Source organism: Mustela putorius, unplaced genomic scaffold (genome assembly GCF_011764305.1).
Source record: "Mustela putorius furo isolate JIRA1106 unplaced genomic scaffold, ASM1176430v1.1 tig00003845_pilon_pilon_pilon, whole genome shotgun sequence".
NCBI lineage: Eukaryota > Metazoa > Chordata > Mammalia > Carnivora > Mustelidae > Mustela > Mustela putorius.
The window spans coordinates 64,570,711-64,591,743 of NW_025421998.1; the positions used below are offsets into that span (position 1 = coordinate 64,570,711).

At 35.0% G+C, this 21,033-nt stretch overlaps 1 protein-coding gene across 1 annotated transcript in view; it reads right to left on the bottom strand.

The window, feature by feature from the left end:
• Positions 1–980: 980 nt before the first annotated feature.
• DPY19L2 (dpy-19 like 2) overlaps positions 981–21,033 on the bottom strand; it is a 94,110-nt gene continuing 74,057 nt past the window's right edge. Inside the window, exons 18-22 of the mRNA XM_004741979.3 lie at positions 16,056–16,175; positions 15,463–15,637; positions 13,551–13,650; positions 12,198–12,323; positions 981–3,031 (exon numbers count right to left, since the gene is read on the bottom strand). Coding sequence (XP_004742036.1) covers positions 2,881–3,031; positions 12,198–12,323; positions 13,551–13,650; positions 15,463–15,637; positions 16,056–16,175 — 672 coding nt within the window. The 3' untranslated portion in view covers positions 981–2,880. The remainder of the gene's footprint in view (positions 3,032–12,197; positions 12,324–13,550; positions 13,651–15,462; positions 15,638–16,055; positions 16,176–21,033) is intronic.

The window sequence follows — 21,033 nt, forward strand, 5'->3', positions numbered from 1 at the left end:
TTCTCTCTCTCTCTCAAATGCAATTTTTTTTAAAAGTTAAAATTTACATGAAAAGTACTCTGTTTTTTGATGTGGTGTGTATTAGCAGCAGAAGAGTAGAAGACACATATTGTTCACTGAAGCTGTACATCAGATTCTGACAAGCAGAAAGTGTGGGGGGGGTTGTTGTAGCTTGTGTGCAACTCACTTCTAGCCAGTTTCAAATAGGTGCACATAAATAAAAGCATAGGAAACGAAGGAAGACACTGCCCTGCTCTGAGGAAAATCTATCATCACCCAACCTGCAGTGTTCACGCAGTCTTCACATTTCAAAAAAATAAACAATATGTACAGGAAAGAAGCCAATAGCCTTATTCGTACAAAAGCAAGCTGTAGCCCAGTATTCCTATTTATTGACACAGAATAAAGGTAGAACTGTTTGAAATTCCGAGATGAAATAACCTACTATATAACTTGATACTACTAAGCTGGTTATTTAGAATGCAGGGAGAACGACTGTATGGAACGAACATTTGTTGAGTGACTTACCTACATGTGCCAAGCGCTTTAACACCCCACCTTACTAATCCTCATCAGGACACTGTCAAATAGGTAATGTGAGTTCTAATTTCCAGGTGAAGAGACTGAAGCTCAGTCCTATAACATGACCGAGCTGAATTAGCACAGTGCCTGGCATATAGTAAGCACTCAATAGATATTGTTCAAATGGATGGTAGGTGATCCACCTGGTAAACAGAAGTGCCAGGACTTAAAATTAGACTCATCTAGTTACAAAGCTCACACTATTTCCATCACAGTACACTGACTTCTGTGTGAGATGATGCAGAGTTGTTTTTAAACAGCTAAGAAAGATCACTGCCTGTGTAAACACTGTTGATAAATTCAGGGACCTGTGATTTCTACCTTCATATTGGAATTATTTCAATGTCAAAATGTATGCTTAGTAAAGGATGAGAAAAGATAGAAAACACACAGAGGATCTTCAAGTGCTTTTTTAATTTTCAAATATACATAGTACATGAAAGTAACACAATCCATAGTAGTACATTTTATCTGTATGGGACATTTAACTAGTTAATACTATTCTTCCCTTTCTGTTGTTGAGTTACAACTTTTAAAAAAATAGCTTTTATGACAACACCATCAAAACTGTGTTAATTTTATGAATATTAGGTTTTATATTTTTTCTTTGTTGCCCCACACACCAAAACAGATTATTTGAAAATGCTGAAGTAAGTAAAATGTGGCATGCTTTCTTAGCTTGCTTTGCATCCTGTGTTTAAAATACTTTATGACTATAAAAGTTGAAAATAATTTTATTGGTTATCCTATGTCAATTCACATAAGTATACTTTTATATTTTATTAGCTAATACAGCTCTTCTTTTAAAAACTTCTACCAACTTCTTTAAAATATTGCCTATGAAAATATCATCCAAAATGTATTTTATTTTTATGAATATTAGATGTTAAGTCTCCTTTCCTTCTTTGCCCCATACTTAGGCCCAAATAAGTTATTTGAAAATACTGATAAAATGGGGCATGCTTTCTTAGATGTTTTGTATCCTGTATTAAAATATTTTACAATTACAAAAGTTGAAAAATAATTTTATCAGTTTTCTTAAATATAATCTCCTACCTCCCATACATGAACTAACCTATAGAACTAAGTAATTTTGTTAGTCCAAATGCAGAGGGCCAAGAACATAAGGGAATTACAAAAACTCCAAGATGACTAATTTAAAGCAGATATTAAAGTACTACAGATGTGGCATATTTACTGTCTCTCAAGCAGTTCTCTGCTTGAGTGTTTATCTTTGTTTTCTAGTGTTTATCTTTGCATTCGGCAGTATCTTCAAGATAATTATTCTCCACTCTCAAAGCATTACTGTTGCACAGGTTTCATATTGGAGGAGGAGATATATAAAACATCAATTTCCTTATTCAAAACCAAAAATAAATGAGGATTTAGAAATATGTTATTACAAAGATGGTGATCAAAAAGACTATGTCCACTGAATTTCAGGGCTGTGGAGATGAAAAATGCCTTTGCTTCATTCAGGATCTAGAACCTTAAAAATGATAAACTTAGCTGGATTTTCTTTTCTGCTTATGTTTTAACCCCCAAATTTGGTCTTGTATCATAGCAGTTTTTATTTTACTTGAATGTTAAAAGAAAATTCACTGGATTATAAAGACAGATTAATAACCTGTTGAACCTCAGCTGGGAACTAATCAATAGAAAATACTTATTTGGTTGGGTAAATACATTTCAAGACATTTAAAACATTACTAAATAAGTTGTTTTTAAAAATATTTAACTTGAAATAATAAAAACTATTAAAAGCTAGTAAAGATCTTTCCCGAGGGTTAATAAAAGCAAAAACAACCTTAATAAACACATGGTTACACACAAATTTCCTCACAGAGGTAAAGAAGCTGTGATTAGTATCAGGATTTTAAGGAAGTGTCATTTCAGAAACTGCATTAATATATTGTAAGTGGTTTCAAGAGCCTGAGCTGGTGCATGCTGGTACTAGAGAAAATCTGAAGCATCTAGTTGGGTACAAATGGACTGACATTTACCTTTAAATTATTAAATGTCATTGATCTTTTTTTCTTTACAACTTCTAGGATGGACATTTGTTTATGCAGTATGAAATGATTTAATCATTTAAATAACAAGCTTTAAAAGGCTGACATTCAATGGAAACCGATGAAATAATTTACCTTTTGGTAATCAAAATAACCTGAGATTGTTTTTAATATCTTCTCTTTTTAAGGACCCCTTGTTAAAGTTTGTGATTTTTATTAATGCAAATAAGGCAAAGTGGGTGTTTTCTACACACTTGTTTTCACCACAGTGTGGTGGGTTTTGTTCTCAGTTAACCTTTAATACTCTGTACATACTATTCTGAAATACTGTGGTGAAGTAAGGCCTCCCATCCTTGAGCAAGACACTACATAAGGGAGGATTAGCTGTATTGGAAGGGTCTTCCACATCCCAAATTTCCAGCATACTGCAACCAGGCCTAAAAAAAAAAAAAAAAAAAAAAAAAGGCACATATATATCCATATTAAAAATGTAGTCATAATGCAAGGAAAATATATAAATTATAAAGTAGCTCTAAGATCTTTGGAGACTCTTTTTTTTTTAAGATTTTATTTATTTGAGAGAGAGACATTTCAGAGAGATATGGAGAGAGAGCATGAGTGGGGAAGAAAGGGAGAAGCTTAGCAGGGAACTTGACACAGGGCTCCATCCCAGGACACAGGGATCATGAACTGAGCTGAAGGCAGATGCTTAACTGACTGAACCACCCAAGCGCCCTGAGACTAATTTATTTAATAAAGATTATAAAGCATCATTTCATAAAATGTAAGTTCAACATTTAAGGATAAAAATGAAATTAAATATGTTGTATTTTCATGTTCCACTTAACCAAATAACAAGCATATTATTAAAATTAACAGGAAAGTCCAATATACATTCAGAAATACATATTTAAAAATTTATTTTCAAAATGAAATATGAATAAATATATTTTCTATGTCATATCACCATCCAAACATAAGGCTCATGAGTAGTAGGAGACAGTTTAAAGGAAAGCTAATCTAATTCCTGATGAATTGCCCATTTTTGAGTTTCATCTGACTTAGATCAGCATGACAACATATCGTCCCAGGTAACGAAGGAAAGCTTTTGTTGGCCAGATTTGTTCTTCTCTACCTTTTCCTATTTTGGGTGGCTTTATAATTGGACTGACTGGGATACTAGTTCTCACTAGGGAATAACCCTGCATGAGAGGCAGGCAGTAAAGGGAAGAAATCAGGCCAAACTGGCTATTATTTTTTAACAGCTATATTGAGGAAATATTTATGTACAATAAAATGAACTCATTTATAAGTAAAGTTTGATAAATATGGACAACTGTGTATAGGTGTATGAGCACTTCCATAATCATAATATAGAAAATTCCCAGCACTGAAATAATTTCCCTTGAACCCCTCTGCAGTGGGTCCCCTAGCTCCAGCTTAGCCCAGGCAAACACTGATCTCCTTTCTGCAATATAGTTTTGCCTTCTCTAGAATATTCCAGATATTTATATTCACTGCAGCTTTCATATGTTATTCACAAAACAATTCTATCCCTTTTTCTCCCATCAATACATGTATCTGTATTTAAAATGCATGTCTTCAAGGGGACACATAGTTGAGTTTTGCTTTTGTATTCCGTCTACCAAACTTTGTCTTTGATTAGAGTGTGTTGTCCCAATTCATATTTGTGATTACTGATATTGATTTAGGCTTTCCCCCCTTGTTTTCTATTTGTTTCATCTATTTTTTAAATGTCTGTTTCCCTTTCTTTTATGTCAAACAAAAAGTTTTACTTTATCGTCCATTTCATTCATTGGTTTATGCATTTTTTTGCCTGTGTGTGTGTGTGTGTGTGTGTTTGCTCTAGATATCGAAACAGGCATCTTCAACGTATCACAGTTACTTAACATTAAACTTGGATTATTTCCAGAAAATTATACATTTTATTTTTGTTTACTCCCCTTGCTTGTGCTATTGCTGTCATCTATATATGACTTATATTATAAAATCAAAAATATAATGGTATTATCTTTGCTTTAACTAGTCATAAGGTTTTAAAAGATTTTCAAAGAAGAAAATATATATATATACATATAGTGATTAATATTTATCCACATTTTTAACATTTCCAGCACATTTTAGTATATCGTTTATTTCTGAATTTTGAATTATCATTTCAATGACAGTTGACTTCTACTTATGAAAAGAAGCCAGATGTTTATCATATCATTCTTCTCTTGCTTCTTTCAAGATTTTCTCTTTTCTCCTTATTTTTCACCAGTCTGACTATGATATTCCATGATGTGGATTTCCTTGGGTTTATCCTAGCTGCATTTGTTAACCTTAATTGGATTTTTAAGTTAATGGCTTTCAACAAACAAAAAATTTTTGGCCAAGATTTCTTCAGGTATTACTGTCCTCTCATTTTTCTTTTCTTTCATTCTTTCTGGTATTTCATAACCCACGTGTTGAACTATTTAATAACACACAGGTCTCTATGGCTTTTGCTATTCTTCTTCAATCTTTTTGATTCTTGTTCTTTGGATTGTACTTTTCTTTTTTTTAAGATTTTATTTGTTCATTTGACAGAGAGATCACAAGCAGGCAGAGAGAGAGGAGGAAGCAGGCTCCCTGCTGAGCAGAGAGCCCGATGCGGGGCTCGATCCCTGGACCCTGAGATCATGACCTGAGCCGAAGGCAGAGGCTTTAACCCACTGAGCCACCCAGGCGCCCCTGGATTATACTTTTTCTTTACTTACCTTCAAGTCATTGATCTTTTTTCTGTTGTTACATCAAATCTCTTGAGAACTTTTAAAGAACTGCCATTCATTTATTATAATTTTCAATTCTAGAGTTTCCATTTTTCTGGGGAGGGTGTTCACTATTAAGAATCATATCTTGTCCCTTACTGATATCATGTCTTCAATTCTTTGAACATGTTTTCCTTAATTCCTTGAATATAATCATAACAGCAGCTTTGCAGTCTTTCCCTGCTCAGTCCAACATCTCAACCTATTTGAATCAGTTTCTACTAACTTTTTTCTGGAGTATTGGAAAATATTTTTAAAAAAATGGATTCCAAATATAAAAAAAATTTTTTTTCACAGGTCTGGTAATTTGGGGTTGGAAACTGAATGCTAGAGAAAACACCTGGCAGTGAGTCTGGAATCTGTTTTGTTCTTCTGATGACTGTTACTTTCTTGTTCCTGTTCTGGTAGGCAGTTCACTTGTCTGGATCTCCTATTTTGTGTAGCAGCTATATCCACTCAGTTTTTTTTAGGTTCCAGCTACTTCTTCTTTTTTTTAATTTCTTTTTAGCGTAACAGTATTCATTGTTTTTGCACCACACCCAGTGCTCCATGCAATCCGTGCCCTCTATAATACCCACCACCTGATTCCCCCAACTCTCCCCCCACCCCGCCCCTTCAAAACCCTCAGGTTGTTTTACAGAGTCCATAGTCTCTCATGGTTCACCTCCCCTTCCAATTTCCCTCAACTCCCTTCTCCTCTCCATCTCCCCATCTCCTCCATGTTATTTGTTATGCTCCACAAATAAGTGAAACCATACGATAATTGACTCTCTCTGCTTGACTTATTTCACTCAGCATAATCTCTTCCAGTTCCATCCATGTTGCTACAAAAGTTGGGTATTCGTCCTTTCTGATGGAGGCATAATACTCCATAGTGTATATGGACCACATCTTCCTTACCCATTCGTCCACTGAAGGGCATTGGTTCTTTCCACAGTTTGGAGACCATGGCCATTGCTGCTATAAACATTGGGGTACAGATGGCCCTTCTTTTCACGACATCTGTATCTTTGGGGTAAATATCCAGTAGTGCAATTGCAGGGTCATAGGGAAGCTCTATTTTTAATTTCTTGAGGAATCTCCACACTGTTCTCCCAAGTGGCTGCACTATCTTGCATTCCCACCAACAGTGTAAGAGGGTTCCCCTTTCTCCACATCCTCTCCAACACATGTTGTTTCCTGTCTTGCTAATTTTGGCCATTCTAACTGGTGTAAGATGGTATTTCAATGTGGTTTTAATTTGAATCTCCCTGATGGCTAGTGATGATGAACATTTTTTCATGTGTCTGATAACCATTTGCATGTCTTCATTGGAGAAGTGTCTGTTCATATCTTCTGCCCATTTTTTGAGATGATTATCTGTTTTGTGTGTGTTGAGTTTGAGGAGTTCTTTATAGATCCTGGATATCAACCTTTTGTCTGTACTGTCATTTGCAAGTATCTTCTCCCATTCCGTGGTTTGCCTCTTTGTTTTGTTGACTGTTTCCTTTGCTGTGCAGAAGCTTTTGATCTTGATGAAGTCCTAAAAGTTCATTTTTGCTTTTGTTTCCTTTGCCTTTGGAGACATATCTTGAAAGAAGTTGCTGTGGCTGATATCGAAGAGGTTACAGCCTATGTTCTTCTCTAGGATTCTGATGGATTCCTGTCTCACGTTGAGGTATTTTACCCATTTTGAGTTTATCTTTGTGTACGGTGTAAGAGAATGGTCGAGTTTCATTCTTCTACATATAGCTGCCAAGTTTTCCCAGCACCATTTATTGAAGAGACTGTCTTTTTTCTGCTCTATATTTTTTCCTGTTTTGTCCAAGATTATTTACCCATAGAGTTGAAGGTCCATATCTGGGCTCTCTACTCTGTTCACTGGTCTATGTGTCTATTTTTATGCCAGTACCATGCTGTCTTGGTGATCACAGCTTTGTAGTAAAGCTTGAAATCAGGTAATGTGATGACCAGCTACTTCTTTCTTTTAGCCCTGGGGTTTTTCTTGTGTTTTTATCAGCCAAGGATTTGAGCAGAGTTATATTTGGAAACCCATCTTCCCATATTTCCCTTACTTTTGGGGGTCCTCCCAGAATGTGTAGTTACTTTGTTATCCTTTATTTCTGCCCTTCTTTTTTTTTTTAAGATTTTAATTTATGTATTTGAGAGAGAGAGAATGAGAAAGATCATGAGATGGGGGAGGGTCAGAAGGAGAAGCAGAGTGAGCAGGGAGCCAGATACAGAAATCGATCCCAGGACCCCAGGATCGTGACCCAAGCCGAAGGCTGTTGCTTGACCGACTGAGCCACCTAGCCATCCCTGCCCTGACACCTTAAGTAATGACTCTGCTTTCTGCTTCCTAGGGTGTGTGAAATTTGGGAAATGTACATGGTCAAAAGCAACAGGGAATTTGCAAGTCTCACCAGGAGTTCTCTTTCAAGGACAGACATCTTGGGGCACCTGGTGGCTCAGTTGGTTAAGTCCCCAACACTTGGTTTCTGCTTAGCTCATGGTCTCTGGGTTGTGAGATCAAACCCCATGTCGGGCTCTGTGCTCAGTGCAGAGTCTGCTTGAGAGTCTCTCCCTCTCCTTCCTCTTCTACCCCTATCACTACTCATATTCTCTCTAAAATATATAAATAAAACATTTTTAAAAAATAAAAATAAATAAAATAAATAAAGAGGACAGACATCTTGCTCTAGTTTCCACCTACCCATTTCCCAAGTTCCCAGGGGATTCTCACAAGCATGTGTAGAATAAGTTTAAGGCAGAATTTATATTTCAGATTTTAGGTTTTGGTCTTTCTGTACTGCTGTTGCTTCTAAAACGTCCCCTTCAAATATCCAGCTGCTTTGGTACTCACAGCTCATCTGTCACCATCTGTCCCCTCAAGCCAGTAGGCTGTGATTTTCTGCTATACTAGAAGCAGGGATGGGGTGGTTTATGAAGTATTCACAGGCAAGAAGGTCCCAAATTCAGAGAAGTCTTTCAAGAGCAAATGTTTCTGAAGTTTCTCCCTGCTTTTGTGTCACTTCCCAGAGACTTCAAGTAGTTGTTTTTAATACCATTAAACCTAATTTTGGATGCATCCTATTAATTGAACTATATGCACACTGGAACTATGTCCTTGCTTTAAGTTGTGCCATAGTAACTCTTTTCTTTTTTAAAAGATTTTATTTATTTACTTGACGGAGAGAGATCACAAGCAGGCAGAGAGGCAGGCAGAGAGAGAGAGGGAAGCAGGGAGCCTGATGCGGGGCTCGATCCCAGGACCCTGTGACTTGAGCCAAAGGCAGAGGCTTACCCCACTGAGCCACCCAGGCACCCCATGCCATAGAAACTCTTAAGACATGGTTCCAATTCACATCAGTCTCAAGATGACACTGAGCTCCATGAAACCATGCAAAGCAAAATGTAATTTTGACATGCTCAAGTTTCAGCTAATATAGTACCAGACAAAGTACAAAGAGTACCTATGTTCTAATAACTATAATCTCTGGGAACAATAGGTCAATCTCTTCTTGCCAATACTAACTGAACTCCCTCAAAAACTCATTTCTTATGGGTCCTATGTTCAATTCCTTTGGGATTTGACAGACCAATAACTCCTAAATTCAGTTTGTCCATACTATAAAATCAAATTAGCACTGTTCATTATTTCCTTTAAATGTCAGATAGCATTAGGCTTTTAGGTAAAGGATATGTAATACTTAATAGAACAGAGTTGTAAAGAAAAGCAGAACAAGTCAATTTTGTAAAAAGAACTGCCTTGAGAGAAAATTTGCTATTCCTTCTTTAGAACTTATTCCTGGTGTCTCAGAAGGCTACTAGTGATAGCTGAAGAATGTCTTTCTACATCCCAGAATTTTAGAAGACTTCTTTGCATAAATATTTACTTGTATATTTAGAGTAACTTTTTATTAGGATACAATTACAGGAGGAAAAATGCACAGATCTTAGTGTACAATTCCATGAGTTTTGACAAGTGTGTACACTCATATAAAAAAATAGAGCAATCAAGATAATGAACACTGTCATTATTCTATGAAAAAGAAAAAAGTTCTTGAATCCCTTTCTAGAGGATCTTTCCTCCATCACCACAGCCAACCGCTATTCTGATTTCTGTTCCCAATTAGCCTTGCATATTTTAAACTTCATAGAATGGAATCACATAGTATGTCCTCTTCTGTGTTTGGTTTCTTTCATTCAGCATGTTTTTGTGGTTCATCCTTTTTTCACACATCAGTATTTTGTTCCTTTTTATTGCTAAGTAACATTCCATTGTATGAATATACTATATATAATTTGTTTATTCATTTTTCTTTTGATCTTTGGGTTGTTTCTGCTTTGAGATATTATGAATGAAGATGCTATAACATCTTTTTTTTTTTTTTAAAGATTTTATTTATTTATTTGACAGAGAGAGATCACAAGTAGGCAGAAAGAGAGGAACGGAAGCAGGCTCCCTGCTGAGCAGAGAGCCCGATGCGGGACTCAATCCCAGGACCCTGAGATCATGACCTGAGCCGAAGGCAGCGGTTTAACCCACTGAGCCAAAATTCCACAAGGAGTAGAACTCCTGAGTAATAAGGCAAATATATGCTTAAATTTTTGTTAGAAGCCTCCAAATACTTCTCCAAAGTGGTTGTATCATTTTTACTCACATTAGCAATTTAAGAGATTTCTAGTTAATCTACATCCTTGCCAATATCTGGTATTTTAGTTTTTAAGATTTTATCTGTTCTAGAGTATATGTAATAGTATCTCTTTGTGGTTTTAATCTGCATATCACTGAATGCTGACAGTATTGAACATCTTTTGATGTATTTACTAGTCATCACATTTTCTTTCATGAAATATGTCTGTCCAAGTTTTTGTCTGTTTTCAATTGTATTGTCAATTTATTATTAATTTGTAAAATCTCATGTAAAAAATATATATCCCTTTTATCAGATACCTACTTTATAAATATTTGCTTCCAGTTTGTGGATTCCCTTTTTTTTCCTTAATATCTTTTGAGGAAAAGATTTCAATTTTGATGGTATTTTAAATAAAATACCAGGACTTTATTTGATTTTTTTTAATGGTTAGTGTTCTGTGCTCCAAGAAATCTTTTAATTTTAGCTTTTACATTTAGTGCTATAATCCATGTTAAGTTAATTTTTCGTTTATGTTGTAGTATGGGTCATGGCTCACTTTTTCTTCTCTACAGATATCCAGTTAGATCAGCAACATTGTTGAAAACATGTCTTTTTGCATTCAAGTAAAAAAACATTATTTTTCAATTTCCTTTGTAGTTTTTTCTTTGACCCATAAGTTATCCATAAATTTACGGCCTAATTTCCAAACATGTATGGATTTACCAGATATCCATATTTAGTAGATTTCTAATTATTAATTTTTAATTTTATTCTCTCTGATATCAAATCTTTTAAACATACTGAAGCCATTTTTATGGCCCAGCATATGTTTTCCCTTGTGCCCTTTAAAAGAATGTGTATTCTGCAGAATGTATTTTCCTATACTGGTCTATAAAAGTAATTAGGTCAGATTATTTGATACTGTTTGATGTTTCTATCTTTTAATCCTTACACTCTTTTTATTGAATTCTCTCAGTAATGAAAGGGAAGTTAACATTTCCAACTATTATTGAAAATTTGCTTATTTTTCTTTATATTCTATACATTTTTAATTTAATTTTAATTAAAATAGAGCTCTGAAGTTGTTTAGATATACACATTTTAGAACTGTTATATATTTTTGATGAGTTAATCCTTTCGTCATTATAAAATGTTCATCTTTTTGTGGTAATATGCCTTGCTTCGAAGTCTACGTTGTCTTATTAAATTTTAAATTAATGTGATGTGCACATGCATCAACATTATATTCCAGCTTCTTCTTTTACAAGATGTCATTTCTTCCTAGATATATTAGGTATTAAAATTAGCTACTAAAACTTATGAACTTCACTTTTCCAAAATGTTTTATGGTAATGCCTAATTATCTATATGAGAAATGAAAATTCTTAATGTTAGACCTAATACAACTAGGGACCTCTTAAGTCAAGGAATCTAAAAGAAGGTCTCAAGATATCCGTTAACCATTTTAGAATTTTGTGATTTTTAGAAATTGAAAATTCAGAAGTTAAAGATTATACTTAGTAATGTTTCACTTACTATATCTTCTTGAGTTATCAAAAACTTTTCTTATAGTTCTTATAAATTCAATGTTATCCAGTTGTAGTAAAAGAATGTTAATGTCTCACACTACTTACTGTAAACTCAAATATGTATTTCATACATCTAATAAAAACTATGATAAAAATTTGAAAAACTATGAAGGAAAGCAATGCTTAAGATGTTAAAATAAAAAAAATCAGGAAGCTAAGATACACTACAGTTTCTTGAAATTAGATTCTACTGAAATGATATTTATTTTCCTACATGAAACAATTTTAAATAAAATACCAGGATAGTACTTTAATAGAATTAATTTAGAATAAAAATTCTTTTTTTTTCAGTATTTTTAAAATTAACATATAATGTATTATTTGTTTCAGGGACACAGGTGTCTGTGAATCATCAGTCTTACACAATTCACAGCACTCACCATAGCACATAACCTCCCCATTGTTCATCATTCAGCCACCCCTCCAGCAACCCTCAGTTTGTTTCTTGAGATTAAGAGTCTCTTAACGTTAAGTTTGTCTCCCTCCCCAATTCCATCTTAAAGAATCACAACTACTGTAATAAGGTAAAACGGTTGTTGCTTAAAGATATTCCATACCATACAGCATAGGACTCATACTCACTTAGTTCTCACAACACACCATGCCTCTTCTAAAATGTAGTAATTCACATGTAACTCCAACAATTTATCTCTCACTTCTTTTGCAGATTTTCGACTATATGTGGAATAAACTATTTTTGTCCGAGCCCTTTACATTCAAAACACAATTAAATATTTTTTAATAAGTTAGAATAGAATGGACTGAAACAATTCTGCTAGTAAATGAAAATCTCAACACTCACTGGGTGGAACACTCATATATATGATCTCAAGCAGCATGAACCGGTTTGGGGACAGCACAGATTATTTTTGGATAGCAGTTTCCACTTTCCTGCTTTTATTTTGCATATGCTAAAACTTACAGTGGTTTGAATTTTGTAAGTACTGCTTGTTAGTTTTTACCAGAACAAACATCAAGTGCCTTAGAGACTACAAAGTTCAGGATATAAATTTGCTTTGCATATGCATAAAGTAATTAATCTGCTCACGGAACACATTCGAATAGAGGTGAACAGAGTGAAAACAGATTTTGGTAGATAATTTCACCTACTGAAATTATCTGAAAAGCATATGAATTGAAGTTGAAATATAACAAATCATACATTCAGACAGAGGGCATCTAGTGTAGCAGTGAGGAAGCTTGACAAACAGGATCAGTCACCAAAATATGGTACAACAGATAATTTGGCCCCCAAATAGAGAAGTTTTTATGACATCCTGAATAATTACCATTTATGCATTGGATATTTCTTTTTTAACTTACTGAAGTTCAATGAGTTAACATGAGCTTCAGATGTAGCTTTCAGTTATTCATCTGTAGCATATAACACCCAGTGCTGACTACATCATGTGCTTTCCTTAATGTCCATCACCCAGTTATCGATCTGCCCACCTCGCATTGGACATTTCTCAAAATTTCAAGCATATAGGATGCACAATGTCCAAAACCAGACATCAAACTTTAAATGATTTAAAATGTTAACTCTAAAAATAGGCCAAAGATGCATTAACAGGAAAAGATTACATTGACAATGACTAAAATGATTAAAATAATTCAGAATTTCATAACTAGCTAACCAAAAACACCCTAAATTTTCATAAAATCATGTAATATAGCAAATTTCATGTACTTTTCTATGTAGGCCATTGGTAAAATAGAGAATAGTTTCTTAAATCAGTCAGAGGGGCTTGTGGGGTTCAGAGCAGGGCCTGGCAAACTATGGCCATGGGTTAGAACCATCCCATCTCCTAGTACTAGTACTTAGCAGTTCTACTGGAACAAATAGAATAACATACAGGTTAGTCATAAATACATGATATTTTCATTTTGAGAAAAATTAGCATGTCTGGTTAAAACATTCAATCATTTGCCAACCTCAAGTCTGCATCCTCGTAATGTGGGTGATTCACAATGGGGTGCAGGGTAGACAGCTTGACACTGGCCATTGTAGGCATGGCACCTGCAAAAACAGCATCTGAAAAACAAGGACATTTTCCCTAATGACATATTTTAAAGAACACCAAAGATCAGTACTTATCTATAATATTTGAACCCAAATTAAGAAAGATGAAATACATTTAAATAATAACTATTGGCATTATTCTTTTTCTTTGCTCAATATTGTCTGCTATTATAATAGCCAACTTTGTTATCTCTGTGCCAGGAACTGTGTTAAATAAGTTAACAACTTATTTACAACTTAAACAACTTAATTTGCCGAACTTTATGAAGTGGGTTCTATGCTATTCTTATTTTCTAAATTAGAAAACTGAGAACCAACAAAGATAATTGACTTGTCAAGTCTATACACCTAGGTGGAACCAGAGCCCACACTCAGGCACTTTACTACAACTTCCTGCCATGTTCAAGCTCAATGTAAAAGACAATGCTACAAAAACACATAGGACCAGAAAGAATTACAAAACTTTATACTTGTTCCGATAATTTTAAATGCCAAGAACTGAGAGACTGTTACAAAAGGCAAGTCTCATGCTGTATGTTTTAAGATGAAACTGTGAGCTGTAGTTTCTTGGAAGTCAAAAATGTTTACTTACCTCCTGATAATTCTATATAATAAATTATTAAATAATTTTGAAAGTTGTCATTTTTAATCAATATAATAAAATCACTAACAAGGCATGTTATTAAGATCTACTGTAAATAGCTGAATGTTTACTTGCAAATCTAACTAAATATTCTAAATGTAACTTTAAGAGAGTATCATTACATATGACTTAAATTTGAAGATACATAAGTCAATCAATGTATATGTATTATCACAAGATTCAATAATTAATGATGGAAAGTTCTTAGGCTAGAGCAGTGGTTCTCAACCAGATGTGATTTTATTTTCTAGGGATATATACTTCTGGAGACATTTTTGATTGGCACACTGTGGGGAGAGAGGTATTGTGGGCAACTTGTGGGTTGAGGAAAGGTATGCTGCAAAATATTTTTCAATGCACAGGCCAGTCCCTAATGTCAATAGTGCCAATACTGAGCAAATGTGAGTTAGAGGAACCCAAAGCCCAGGGACACAGTTATCAGAAAAAAAGTAGGGGAGTCTGTCCAGCAACAGCTGAAATCACTGAAGAGAAAATAACTATGGCATAAAGAGGGGCAGAAATACTCTGCAAAGTCTTAATTCTTGTTGGTGAGATAAATATGAAATAGTCTTGGACAAGATTATGGATTACTTATAGAAAATACTGTAGAAAACACTTATTCTCTGGAAAGGTTTTTTAAATTGAAATATGTCTGGTTGAGGTGATTTTGGTAAAGATAGGGAAAAAAGTAAGCTAAAAATATTTTGGAGTCTTTTTGAAATTATTTAGTGAAGAAAATGGAGTATATGAGATTTTAACTCTTCTGTGCACAAATGGTTTTACAAAGTTGGAAGAGAGAGTCAGCACTGACTGGAGTGATAGAAAGGGCACTGTTGACCATTTTTTGACCATGGTCAAAAAAGTATCTTCTCCAATGTCTGTTCACAAGGTGTGAAGATTTGTTATTGAACAATTACTTGTCATTGTTAGGGTTAAAATATGAAAATGATCTAAGCATTATAGTACATATCTATGAAAAATCATTAATTCCTCATGTTAATTAAAATTCTTGGCAGTTATCGAGGAGGCAGCTAAAGAGGGCACAAAATTGTTTTTCAAGAAGGTTTGACTGGTGGACACTACAATTTGCATGCTTAAAATCTGTCAGTGATTAATGACTCTGTGTGTCTGTTTCTACATGTCTGTATACTAGCTTTACATAGAACTAAAGAGCTACATACCCGGCCTGGTATTATATTTGATCCATTGTATCAGTTCCTCCTGAGGCAAATTATTAAATTCTCCTATTATGCTCCATTGATTATGGAGGTTTGCACAACCTTGTATTGACATCACTGTTAGGATGCCAAAGATAACATTCTCAAAACGAACTCTGCAAAAAAGCCAGCCAAAGAGCTGAAATGAAAGAAACCATTACTTTTAATTCTTATATGAAGTGTGCTATAGGGCCAATAATAAACTCTCACCTTGCTACTAAACCATGGTGGATTGTCGTTTGAGATTATCAATGCACTAATAATACACACATGATTGGTCACCTATTATTTAAAAATAGTATATATTTTGGAATTATAGGACCTAATAAAAATGGAACTTTCTTTATCCTCAAAAGAATAAAGAAAGAAACACCCCTCATCCTTCTAGTACTGATTTACTACCAAGGATTAAGATTAGCAAATCACAAAAATGTGAAACATCCTGGAACTAAATCCTGTAATACTCTCTAATAGATATCTAAAATAACTATGGAAACCTCACCAGCAGTAACACATACAGTTACTATAGTGTAGTGGCACCAAAATGAATACCTTACCCGTCGAGAACATATCAAGGAAGCCATAACACACATGTGAGGTGTTAAAAACAACTTCAGCCTCATGATTAAAATGGCAAGGACAGTGAATGCTAACAGTTGCAATGTGTGAAAAATCAGCTGTAAAAACAAAATGAAATGATATTTCACTTTATATATTTTTAAATTAATACATATAATATATATTAAAACTATTACCATTCATTAGGACAAGGATCTTTTAATTTAATAGTAAATCTGGTAATATTTATTCATTCATTCAACAAAGATTTAGCAAATGTGTACTAAATGCCACGTACTGTTCTGGAGGCCATGGATACAACCGTGAACAAAATAACAGTAAGCAAAGTCTGCCCTTGTGAGACTTACATTTTAGAACATTCACTAAGTAGAGATAGAAATTGTCATGGCAAGTAAATGAATCAATTATAGTCTCTTAGAAAGTGGGACAGGAGAAGAAGGCTGGGAGTACACTGTGTGTGGTGTGAGGCCACGAGCTGGAGCAGTTGTAATTCCAAGGAGGACAATCAGGGAGGGCCTCACTCAAGAGGTGGCATTTGAACAGCACACATGCAAGGTGAGGAAGTGAGCCACAGAGACGTACAAATATTGAGTGTTTCACAAGTTTTCATGTCACTTAGCCAGCAACAAAAATCAGAACAAAACACAAGCTAGATTATTTTTAAAGTAATGGAATCATATATATAAATATTTGTACTGATTAGTAGGACACTCATTTTATTAAGATGGGGTTCCACTGAGCAAAGATTTCAGACAAAATTTTTCTAACAGACATACTCATAAAATATCAGCCAGTTCATTAGAAAAATAGACTATGCAACCCAGTCAAGTGTCATTAAATATTTATGTTTGAATTTGCTAATATTCAACAAATTAAGCATTGAAGATAATAAGGTATTTTCACCTATAAAATGGACAACTATTTAAGACTGAGTATTAGAGAAGAGTCCTTGAAACATACACTGATGTAATTTGTACATTTAGCATTATTTATCAAGATGTTACAAAAGAGCCAACCCCTTTGACTTAAATTTCCATTCTAATTTAAGGGAATAATGAAGACCAAAAATACTGTATAAAGAGGATCACTTAAGTGAATTTTTAGTGGCAAAAACAGAAAAAACCTGTGACCATTATAGAGGAATAAGTAAATTACCACATTTCCCACTTCTATAGCCATTAAAAGATTACGTGTTAGCAGATTATCTAATGGCATGGAAAGTTTTCAATGTGTTTAATTATATAAACAAGATTAATTTTGTGAAAACCATCTATCTGTATATATACATGCATGGCTGGGGTGGGAGGGATGGAGATGGCTACAAAAATATGTACCTAAAAATAGAGGTTCCTTCTGAATGGTGATTTTTCCGAATTTTACTTTTTAAATGTGTTGTTTTAGATTAGAAATATATAACTTATGTTTAAAACAAAATGCAAAGCTGTGTTTTTTCCTTTTTAAGTAAAGATGTTTAAAAATGGAATTTGTTAATTTTTTCATTATTCTTGAATCCAAAGTCAAAATGTGGAAGATTTATTTCAAAGTCAATCCTTCATTTTTCCTCAAACTCCTCTTTGGACACAGTTGGGGCCATGTTGCGGAAGGAGCAAAAGACATTAACGCACTTCATACCCAAATAGGTCTTTTTGTTTAGGACCATTAAATCACAGATTGGTAGATTACACGAGTCATCTTCTTTAACCCTGTATCTGAAACAGAGATCTCTTCTGTCAATCTATGAACTGGCGCTTCACTAATTCCTGAAAAGGAATATGCATAGGAGTGCCTATTATAATTATGGATGGCTATAAATGCTAGAAAATCTTTTCTGAAACTGAATCAGTGTCTCCCTATAATTTCCACACCTCTGCAACTGTACAAAATTAGTCTAACCTATTTGCACATAGCAGTTCTCTATTATTCAAATACTGTACTCATGACTTTGCACTAATCCCACCTTTACCCTTAGAAAGCTTTCTATTTTTAAGTTAAATATTCAGAAACTTGGAATCATTAGCTCTATGGTGTCATAATTCTGGTTGCCTTGCTCTGAACATGGTACAGATTGCCCATGTTCCGTTAAAATGTTCGACTACAATAGGTGTGGTCTAATTTATGCAAGTGTACATCTGACTTCTCCCAATATGCCTTCCTTTGGTTATTCTGAGTCACAGGATGAGACTGTCATTGTCTCTTCGAAATCCCATCACTTGTACTCTATTATTTTTCCCATCACTTCTACCTTAGCACCAACTTCTCATATGACCAGAATTAAATCTAAAGTAGTAACTCTTCTTGACTTTCCTTTCTCACCTAAAAGCTGAAAGGACTCTGTCTGCATATGGAGACCTGAAAGATCTTCACCATTTCCTTATCTTCCTTGCACAACGTTTTTTTTTTGTGGGGGAATGACATAGAACAAACACTCTAAATAGCACCACTCATATTTGTCTTCTATGGTTATCCACATGCTCTAAACTCCCTTCCACTCACAGGCTACAACTGACTTTCTATGGAGCTCTCTTGCCATAGTTAATTTATCTCCTATTCTATCACACAGTTTTCTTTTTACCTACCAAGTAGAAGACAGAAGGCTACAGTTAAAAAGCACAGTCCAAAATTCTGTACTGTATGTAACCTACTGTCAATTTGTTAGTACCTCTCTCCACATAAAAATTACTAGGAAAATCCTCACAACATCTTTTAGAGGCTGGAAGCAAGGAAAGAAGAGCAGCTCAGGAAATGGTTCACTCCCCATCCCTGGAATAAGGGAGTGTGACTGGGTAGAGTGTGAGGTGGCAGCTCCCAAGCATAAAGAAAACAAAGTGTAGAAAGTCAGTCCAAATGGCAGACTGACCCTGTCAAAACTACCTCCCACAACAATTGTGAAGATGTCTTGAGAACATGGTAGAAATACCCTCACTGGCACAGTTAACAGAGGGCAGAGTATTAGTTGGAGCCCCTGAGGTCTCAGTCCAGAAAGCACACAAATTTAAAAGTGGGCCTTTACACAGGGCTTAACACTAGGCATCACTGTAAGTATCTTACATATAACTCATTTAATCCTATAGCCACCATGTGGGATAAGTATTGCTGTTACTGTTGTTGTTCTGGTTGTTCCCAAAAAGATGTAATGTAATTTGGCTATGATCACACAGCCAGTAAATGGAAGAAGAGGGATCTGGGGCCAGCCAACTCTCAAGTCTGTGTGTTTAACCACTACACTATGCTTCTTTTCCAGACAATAAACTATTCAACCACATAGTTCTATTAATCTGAGAACATGGAAGGGTACAGAACCCCAACATATGTCACTCAATCTATTTTTCAAAAGAAGTAATTCTTCCCCCAAATTCTGATTACCTTTTAAAAAGCCATCCTTTTGACTGACAGCTGAACAAAAATATCTACAATTAGATCTGATTATATCATTTCTTGTTTAACAACAAAGTCCAGGATAGAGTCTACCTTCTTTGCATATGAAGTCACCATAGTCTGAACATGTATCACTTCTTTTCTATGCATTTGCAATCCTGATTTGCCTGTAATGCTTAACATACCATACTACCTTATCCCTCCTTTGTATATGTACATGCTCTGCCCTTGGTAAACTCCTCTAACATCATTAAAAAAAAAATCTGTCCCTAACTACCCCATCTTCTTCACACAGATATAATCACTTTTTCTGCACTATTTTTCTACCTACCTCCTTTATCAAGGCACATGTCATTATCTGTTCACATTGCCTGTCTTCCTACACTACATATTAAATTCTACAAAAGCAGGGACCTGGTGCATAACAGACACATAAAAAAGATTAAACTGATTAGAACACAACAGAAGAAAAATTAAAATGGGCAAAATAAGGATAAATGGAGAAATAGAGTAAGAAAATAAAATGTGAGAAGAGGGCAGAAAATTAAGCAACACTGTGTTTTTAAAAAGAGTGGGTTGAGAAATATAAATAAAAAGCCCTGGGTTTTGAATACCATATGATAAAATATAAAGTACGAATGTGCCCTGCTAAGTAAAACTGGGCAATGTGACACAACTCATTTGCGTAAACACAGTTCACATTAGGCCATAGCATGTGTTAAATGATTAACAGCACGGACTCTGCTGCTACATGCCCTAGGTTCAAAGGCCTTGGTTCCACAGAGCTAAGGTCCCTATGTCCCTTCAGCTTTGCGACCCTAAGTTATTCAACTTCTCCATGCCATAGTTTTCTTTCACCTGTACAACACACAAAACAACTGTACTTACCTCAATGGTTTGTTGTGTGAATGAAATTATAACTATATGTAAATCCCTTCCCCAAATGCCCTGTCTATAGGAAGCAGGAAGTATTGACTACTACTTTGAAGGCACTGGAAATGGACTGCCAGTGTTGAAATGCAAGCTTTATTATGAATTAGAGGCAGACCTGAGGAAAACTACTTAATTTCTGTGGGTCTCTATTCTGTGGCCAAGACTGCTTTGCTTTTCTTCTTAGACATGTAGCTAGACTCCATTTCCCAGCTCCCTGCCGACAGGTGTGGCCATGTGCCTGAGGTCCCAGCTGAGGGCAGGAAGTCCCCATTTCCATTTCCAGGCCTAGGCCTTACAAAATCTCTAATGCAGGATCTTTCTTTCTCCTTTGCTGCCTTCATGTAGACAAGAACATCAGCACTCCAGGGCAGAGTCTTCTCTGTTCTTTCTCCTTTGCTGATGTGATGCAGACAAGCACACTGCAGATGGCCAAGCTATAAATGGAAGGCATCTGGGTTCCTCAATCACTGCTTGCTGGAGGGGGGGTGTCACCCACTAACCAGGAACTCCTGGTTTCAACTTTATGTGAACAAAGAATCAAACTGCACTGAGTTAAGTCATTGAAATATTAGTATTTGTCTCTGTTAACAGCTATTTTTATCTAATTAACAGACTTATCTTATGTGCAGAATGGGAATAATAATATGA